The 9241-nt window shown below is 35.9% G+C and overlaps 1 protein-coding gene across 1 annotated transcript; it reads right to left on the reverse strand.

The window, feature by feature from the left end:
* Window positions 1-3567: 3567 nt before the first annotated feature.
* On the reverse strand, window positions 3568-8348 carry LOC101272525 (myelin P2 protein). Its single transcript, XM_004276171.3, has 4 exons — window positions 8225-8348; window positions 6129-6301; window positions 5811-5912; window positions 3568-4552 (listed from the first exon to the last, which is right to left on the reverse strand). Exons 1-4 carry the CDS (start codon window positions 8295-8297, stop codon window positions 4502-4504), a joined length of 399 nt encoding a protein of 132 aa, XP_004276219.1. The 5' UTR covers window positions 8298-8348; the 3' UTR covers window positions 3568-4501.
* Between the last annotated feature and the right edge of the window lie 893 nt (window positions 8349-9241).

The following is a 9241-nucleotide window of genomic DNA, read 5'->3' on the forward strand; positions in this document are numbered from 1 at the left end:
GAGCTACCACTTGGTTTAGAAGAAATCATCCTAAAAGCTAAGCAGCAATGTCTTTTTAAGAAGTCATCAGGTAAATCTTTAGTCAAGAACTAGAAATACTATGGTCAACATGAAACCAAGACTCTCACTAGTAAAATCCAAGTACTATGCTACTTCTAGGCAGTGGGGTGTTAGTAAGTGTTTAAAACCATCTCCTCAAGAAACAAAGCTCTAATTGGTTGTGTTTTGCCTCTTACCCTGGTGTAAATATTCCCATCATGGCTGATTCCTTTCTTTCTTTTTGTTTTTTGGCCACGCAGCCTGTGGAATCTTAGTTACTTCATGGACCAGGGGTGAACCTGGGGCCCTTGGCTGTGAAATTGCAGAGTCCTAAGCGTTGTACCGCCAGGGAATTCCCAGCATCATGGGTGATTTCAACCTACCAATGTTTTAAGAACTGGCTTGCCAAATTCCTGAAAATCTATCAGCTCTTATGAAACAATTTGAGCTAGCTCCAGCACACCACTGCTGTTAAGAGAACGACTTCCAAGAGAATGACATCAGAGAAGTTATTTACCCTTTTGGGATTAAATGTATTTACTTAGGCCTTGTTTAGGTTAGAGTAGATAATCATCAATTGCCATCTTAAAAAGTTGCTTAGATTAGCAGAGTTGTATAACAATGGTTGTTATATAACTCTCTATATACTTCTATGCCTAGAAGTAGCATAGCACTTGGATTTTACTAGTGAGAGTCTTGGTTTCATGTTGACCATAGTATTTCTAGTTCTTGACTAAAGATTTACCTGATGACTTCTTAAAAAGACATTGCAGCTTTTTGATTGTTTTTACTTTTGTGTAAATAATATTCTTTTTTTATTTTATTTTAATTTTTTTTGCGGTACGTGGGCCTCTCACCGCTGTGGCCTCTCCCGTTGCGGAGCACAGGTTCTGGACGCGCAGGCTCAGCGTCCATGGCTCACGGGCCCAGCCGCTCAGCGGCATGTGGGATCTTCCCGGACCGGGGCACCAACCCGTGTCCCCTGCATCAGCAGACGGACTCTCAACCACTGCGCCACCAGAGAAGCCCTAAATAATATTCTTAATAAAGTTAATCACTTGGTGGGCAAAGCAATATCAACAGCTCTGAGATCCTGTAAATTTCTCTTCATTTTGGGATCCCGTGAAGCCCTCATGTATTTGAACATCATGTGCATTACTAGATAAATAATAATAACAAAAAATACCTCTATAATGCTTTTCCTGTGCCATGCACTGTTCAAAGCACTTTACATATATTAACTTATTTATTATTCACACTCCTTGAGGTATGCTCTATTATTGACCCTATTTTTACAGGTAAAAATACTGAGGATCTGAGAGGTGAAGTAACTTGCCCAATGACACACAGCTAGTAAGTAGCAAATTGGAATTTGACCTAGGCAGTCTGACCGCTCTTAACCAGTTTATATCAAAAACAACTAGAGAGTCACAATTATTTTCTGAGACTATTTTTGAATACTACAGAACTCTAGTGGTTTTTTTTCCCCTCTCCTCTCTTCTGGTTGTTTGAAGATCTTTTTCAAATCTAATAATATGTATCACCTGCTGAAATAATTATTTTGTTTTCCTCATTATCAGTGTAATTCCACTTTTCCTGTTATGAAAGCAAAAGTACTCATGATTTTTATATAATAGTGCAATTATATTTATTGAGGAATACTTTTTTATGGTGAGTCATATTACCACAAACCTCTAAAAATCACACCATAGTTTTTAAATTCTCCTTTTTTGTGGGTTAATCTAACTGGAGCCAAAGAAATAAAACCCCACCCTGGTTATGATGCCTCTCAGACGTATTGGCTGAATGCCCAGAGGCAGAGAAGGACCAAGTGTAGCCTAAACAAAATTGTTTGGAAATAACTTCAAACTGGCATAAAATTTCAAGAATCAGACTAATTCAAAGAGAACAAATACAACTTTTACTCTGATTTATCTGTTGTTAAATTTTACCCTGTTTGCTTTATCAATTGCTCTCTTTTTGTATGCATGTACATATTGTGTGTCACACACCCAACAGTTTTTTCTAAATTTTTTGAGAGTAAATTGTATACTTTATGGCTCATTACTCCAAAATAGTTCAGTGTATATTTCCCAAGAGTAGGGGGATTCTCTTACATAATCACAGTAAACTTCTAATTTACGACTTATATTCCAATTTGCCAATTAACCTAATATTGTCCTTTGGAGTATTTATTTTATCTCTAGTGCAGGATCCAGTCTGGGATAACTTATTGCATTTAGTTGTCATGTATTTTTAGTATAATTTAATCTGGAACATTTTCATAGAGCCTTTCTTTGTCTTCTATGACACTGACATTTTTCAAGAATTCATTTAACACCTCCTCCCCTTTTTAATAGAACATTCCTCATTTGGAATTTGTCTGCTGTTTCCTCATGATTAGATCTAGATAAGGATTCCAGGCCAGAGTACTGCATAAGCCATGTTGCTTCCTTCTCAGTGTATCACATTTGAAGGCACATGGTTTTCATCTACCCTCATTGATCAGGTTAATTTTGATTACTCAGGAAAGAGGTGGCACAGTTTTTCCACTGCATGGTTACTATTTGTTCCCTTGTAACTAATAAGCAATCTGTGTGGAGGTATTTTAAGACCAACTTAATACCCTGCTCCTAATCAAAATTTTGCTCTAGCTTCTACCTCCATTGACAATTCTTGCCTGAGCCAATATTGACCGTGATGGTTGAAAAAATGACAATTTTTCCAATCCCAGCACCTTTTCCACATTTACCAGTCAGGCTATGACAGTCTACTGTAAGGAAGATACTTTCTTCTCTCTCTCTCTCCCTCTTCCAGTACGTATTCATGGTTTCTTCTTTGTCTCCCCGTGTTCTATAATTTACAATTTTTCTCTATTATTTACTTCTCAAATTGTCCCAGTTTTGTCCAATTGAGAGCACCCTCAAGCTGACTCTGATATTTTGGTGACATATCTCTATTATTTTGGGGGAAAGCGTCCTTAATTTCTGGCATAAAAAGATATTTCAGGCTTACGTTGTACCTACCCTGCTCTCACATCAGAATCAGCCATTTCTCCAAGGAACCATCATTCTTTTTAGTGGAGAATATATTAGACACCAAGATCTGAGTGCTGGGTGTACTCATTCCTACTGAGATGTCTTTGCTTGTAAGCTCTTAAGGTAGATAGAGCTAAGAAATATATGCATGTGTATACACATATCCATACATATGAATTTACATCTATTCCAATCCATTTGCACACAGTTCTTTCTTGCCTTCCCTCTGTCATACTTGTCTGTGCCTTCTTCCAGAAGGAAAATTCTAGCTCTTAACAACATCAAAATATATTCTCATTTGCTCAATCTGTAATATATCTGAAATAGTTTTGTTACCTGGGGAGAGTGGTCCCCTATTCCTGCCTGTCAAAAATCTGCTGGACCCAGTAATTCCATGCCTAGTTAATATTCAAAAGAAAAGGAACTCATGTTTCCACAAACAGCCTTATACAAGAATGTTTATAGCAGCTTTATTTATAGAAGCCGAAAACTGGAAATAACTCAATTATCTTAAGAGAAGAAGGGATAAGTAAACTGTGATATATTCATGCAATGGAATACTACTCAGCAATAAAAAGGAACAAATTAATGTTGCATGCAACAATATGGATGAATTTCAAAAACATTATGCTGACTTTAAAAAGGCAAACAGAAAAGAACACATAATGTATGATCCAATTTATATGAAGTTTGAGAACAGGCAAAACTAGTCTACGGTGATAGAAACTAAATCACTACTTGCTTTTGTTGGAGCTGGGACATGGCAGGACATTGACTGGGAAGGAGTGTGAGAAAACATTCTGGGATTAGGGAAATGTACTATATCTTGATCAGGATGCGAATTATATGGGTGCATGCATTTGTCACAACTCTATCTTTAATATCTGTTAATTTCACTGTCTGTAAATTAAGCCTCAGTTTTTAAATTGGCTGGAGTAGCAGCTGCCCTTTTTAGCTGAAGCTAGAACTCCTCAGTGTAAAACAGCTCCTTCTTCTAGTTTGTTTCACTTCTGATCCTCTAAACCCATTACTCTCCTGGTCCCTGAAGGCATTTGAGTTTGCTACCCCAATCAATATATTTACTTCTTTTTACTATGCTATTACTTCCTTTTACTATCATTTCAAATATTTAAAATACAGCATAAGTTAGAACTTCACAGATAATCAAATGACATTATCCATTCTTTAGGTCTGACCAATATACACACTTTAATCTTTAATACAGTAATGACGTGCATACAAATTGAAAATGTTTAAATAACACTGAAATTTAGATTAATCCTCCATTTAGGCCTTTGCTTATCTGATCTATTAAGACAAAAGCGGAAACAAACAAAGTGCAGTGTAGTCAGGCCTCGCCAATGGAAACAGCTGATTTCCAACATCAAATGATCAAATATCACTTCAATGAGGAAACAACTTTGTCAGACCTTCTCATAAATTCTGGTGCAGACCACGTCCTTCATCTTACATTCCTTAAAAAAAAAGAGAGATTAATTGAATATCTAAAACTCAAACTAGGTGACAGCAAATTTGTAATAATAGCAGACATTATAAGCAATCTCATAAGATTAAACTCAGAAAGAAATAAAATATCAGTATGTCAGTCTCCAGGAATTTGGAATCATGACCATTGAAACAGGGGAAAAAGTTTTAAATCTGATCTAAGTTACATCAGAGGCATATATATATATATATTTTTTTTTTTGTAGTACACGGGCCTCTCACTGTCGCGGCCTCTGCCGTTGCGGAGCACAGGCTCCGGATGCGCAGGCTCAGCGGCCATGGCTCACGGGCCCAGCCGCTCTGCGGCATGTGGGATCTTCCCGGACCGGGGCACGAACCCGTGTTCCCTGCATCGGCAGGCAGACTCTCAACCACTGCGCCACCAGGGAAGCCCCAGGGGTATATTTTTTAAGTGGCAAGTTTTCATGCATAATTGGCACAGATTTAAATCTACTAAAACAGTGGTTTTCAAAACTATCTGCACATCTGCATTATCTGGGGAACATTTAAAATACTGATGGCTCCTCCTCCCCCAAGAGATGTGCAGGCAGTTGATCTGTATTGGGGCCCCCATACTGGTATTTACTCCCCATGTAAATCTGCTGTGGAGTTAAGGATAACGCTCCTCTGTACTAAAGAAAAGAATGTTCAAAGAACTACATAAATCTATCTATGGTCAATGTGTGTGTTGATTAGTAAGAACAGAATCAGAGACTTAAAAAAATTGTTAGAGGTCATCTCATATAACCTTTGTCATCATTTTTACCTGCCAACTACAAAAGGTCTCCAATGGCCTCAGCTTGAGTTGTTGACATGTTTTAGTCCAAGTTACTATGGATTCTTGAAAACAAAATGCTTAGCTATCTACAAATATTCTACAATTGACTGGGTATGTGCTTTGCTTTTAAAACTTAGATTTGCTTTTCTCCTTGTGTGTCTAAATTAATGAGGTTTACCCATACTTTTTTTTTTTTTATCATTTTTAGGTGTTGTTATTTCTAAAATAACAAATGAGTTGTATCATTTCTAAATTCTTGAATCTGAACCTGAAGTACCTGTAGATGAGTCTTTATAGTTCAAAGATCACCCAAACATTAACTCTGATTTTATTCTTAGCCATTCTTATCCATTTGTATTGCAAAGAAAAGAGAATATTTTGAAAATAATATAACCATTTTCTCTATTTAAATGGCTATATTTATGTATTTAGAGTAAAATTACTCTTACCACTACCATTTTTCCATCCACCAACTTTCTCTTTATTGTTGTCTCTTTGCCATTCCATTTCTGTACTTGATTCAACGAGCCTCTTGCCAAAGTTACAACGCTCTGCAAAGATAGGTTTACATAATTGACTTGCTTGGACTTTGGTTGAGTAAAGAAGCAGTTCATTCAGTATTGAATCATTTTCATAACAGATGTTTTATGAGGCACGTTCATTTTTCAACAGAAGGGAGTGGTCTACCCTTTTGAATACTAGCAGGAGTAATCTTCTCTCTCAAGTAGTAGATTGGACCAAATTTGAAGAGAAACAATTAAGTTTACCTTTGTCTTTCTATTGTCAGCTGTGGTTTCTTCAAATTCCTGGCCTAGTTTGAAGGAGATCTCTGTATCTTTAAAGGTACTTTCAGTTCTTATAGTTATAATATCCCCTTTTTTGCTGATGATCACTCTTGGTTTGGCCAAATCTCCCAGTTTTCTGGTGGCTAATCCCACACCTGAAAATCAAGATACTGTTAGAATTTTGTTGACCAAGAGAACCTCTACCTAAAGGGACTATGGGTGGCCATATTTTATGCTCAGCTGTGCCTCAGCTGTGTAGATGGCAGGTAATAGCACTTACTGCTAAGGACCTTCTCCCATGTTTCATCACCTAATGGAAACACATGTCCACGGACTTGAATATTTTAAGTTTTGTTACTACAAAAGTAATGCCTGCAGATTTTAAAGCTAAAAGTGTTTAGCTTAAATATGCAAGTCATCTATTTTTACCACATCCAAACCCATGCTCCATTAAAAACTACTATTTATAGTTTTGTAAGGATCATTTCAGACATTTTAGTTTGTATGCATAAATATTGTAGATATATTTTTTAAATAAAACTATGACTTATGCATGCTATTCTATGATTTTTTCCCTCAGTAGTATATTATGGATATAGAAAAGAATTCCTCCCATATCCTTGATAGAAGCTCATTTCGGAAATTTTGTTGTAGCCCCTAAAATGATCTGTACCATTACAAATGATCATTAGATAAATAAAATAATTTTTAAAAAATTTTCTGCATTTGAAAACAAAACAAATTAGACTCTTAAGTATTATTACTATATTACCCAAGATTACAGAAATACATGGAAAAATAGAAATGTCAAATGAGAGAGATACATGAAGAAAAAACTAGTTATATATAAATATACATATATTTGCATTTATATATACATAAAGAAGTATGAAGAGTTAGAGCCAATAAAGGATTGTGAATGATACTCTTTCTTCTAATTCTGATTAATCATTTTTTATTTGATATGATTTAGGACAATGCTTTTCAAACTAAACCTCTACAATAGAGACTAAGAATCTACAACACCCCCAGGTGTCCTTATGCACTCTAAAATTTGAAAATGACACAATTAGGGAGTTTTTCATTGAGACTTTCTTATATTGTATTTTGCTTCTTCCTTGGCTATAAAGTGAAGTCCATAAATTTAACCAACCTTATGGTATGGATCTATTCCCATAAGTTCCCACAGTTTTCCAGGCAACACAACATGATTTTGCTCATTTTATCTAAAAATAGAACACCTTATATGCTTTCTGAACAGGTAAAATTACAAGTACTTTGATGAGCATAGCAATCTGAGGTCATTGGCTTCACTCTCTACTTATTTATATAGCTCTGGACATTTCCAAAGACTCCTCACACTTTTGTGCTCATATCTATTGAAAATTCCCTAGAAATAGTAGCAAATAAAGTTGCTATACTAATGACTAGACTTTCCATCTCCATCCACTGTTCCATCTCCAGGAAAGCCTGATGTTAGTGTAAATAAGCTTGAGTTCACTGCCACAACACACTTCTTTTTCTCTCAGTAACTTTCCTAGACTGTGAATATCCTGCTTTATGAAGCATTCACTTTTTACAAAATCTTTATCCACATAGTTATGTAATAACAGACAACCTAGAGGTAGAGACAGAAAACTTCTGGTATAGCTAAGCATCAAAATTTTAAATTGAGGTTTTCCATTAACTTTAGTATATTCAACTCTTTATTTCATGAGCACTTTAGTTGTTGTAGATCTAACTTTCAGGAAAGCCAGAAAATAGGTTGACTAAGCTTCTAAGATTTCTTTCCTCCAGGTTTGGAACGAAAACCTTATTGATATGAAACTTCCTTTGAAATCAGTGGGCACTCTAGTGCATTTAAGCAGCTCTTATCTGAGTTAAAATCTATTAAAATTGCCACAAATAAAATGCAAATAAATTATCTGATTGACACAACAGAAGATTAATCCCAGAAGAGGATCGTACTTCAACCTGTGCAAACTCCCAGACTCCTGGAAAAGGAGTTAGAAGGAAATAGTCATGCTTCTTTCTCAAAAAGGATCCTCTCAATTAGAACAACAGAGAACATTTCTTACCCAGAGCTTTCATGTAATCATCAAAGTTCTCACTGGAGACAAGTTTCCAGGTGCCTAAGAATTTGTTGCTCATTGTGATGGATGAGAATTCAACACAGTGGTAGGTGAGATTCAGGAGACTCAAATGAGATGCTGAAGTCTCAGAAGATTCTTTTCAAAGATGTCCACAGCATGTGACTCTCACAGAGACCCAATGGGGAAAAGCAGTGTCAGGACTGGGCAATGAATGGCTCTTCAATCATCCACTGGGACAAAAGAGAACCTCACATAATGTCTCCTTCAGTTTCCAAAAATGTTTATAAAAATCAATGACAGTACTATTTGAACCTTCAAAAATATTTTGGTTGCTCTTACATTTTTAAGAAGTGTTTAGGTCCTTAATGCTTTGGAAAAGAGTCTATCAGTTGAGTTCTATACCAAATTAAATTATATGAGCATTAATGAATGAATGTGTGTGTGTGTGTGTGTATTTAGGCATCTTGTTCACTCTCAATCCTGAGTCTGCACAATTAAGAATTCTTATTGAAAGAGAATAAAGAGAGGAAAAATGTCCATGAGTATTGTGATAACTGCCTCAAATATGTTGTGGGAGAGAAATGCAAGGGAGCAGTGTGAGGAAGTATTCATAGGTAAGGGAGGCTTGGCATAGTTGGCATATCCAAGGCAGTCAGAGTAGGCAGACAATACGGTCAGTCTATTACAGCAGAACACAGAAATTGCTTTCATGGGTGAACAAAAAGTAGCACTATAACACGCTCTTTGACCACAGAAAAGATTTTCGTCTTAAAAAACCTTAGTTCCAAATTAAGCAGGTTCTTGGTTAATACAACAACATTGAGTTTAAGTCCTTTAAAATAAATCTACAATTTTAGAAAGGATTTTCTACAAAAATAATATTAATATATATTGAGAGCTCAGTAGTCACTGTGCTAAGTGCTTAATATAGATTATTTCATTTGATTCTCTCAACAACTCCAAGAGTAAGGCATTATTGTTATCTCCATTTTACCAGTGAGA

This window comes from Orcinus orca, chromosome 17, assembly GCF_937001465.1.
Source record: "Orcinus orca chromosome 17, mOrcOrc1.1, whole genome shotgun sequence".
Lineage (NCBI taxonomy): Eukaryota > Metazoa > Chordata > Mammalia > Artiodactyla > Delphinidae > Orcinus > Orcinus orca.

Coding starts and splice junctions, on each gene's coding strand:
- LOC101272525 (XM_004276171.3), bottom strand. CDS start 8,297: ATGAGCAACAAATTCTTAGGCACCTGGAAACTTGTCTCCAGTGAGAAC. Junction 6,302..8,224: donor TGATTACATGAAAGCTCTGG/GTAAGAAATGTT, acceptor CTTGATTTTCAG/GTGTGGGATTAGCCACCAGA. Junction 4,553..5,810: donor TGGATGGAAAAATGGTAGTG/GTAAGAGTAATT, acceptor TTTTTTTTTAAG/GAATGTAAGATGAAGGACGT.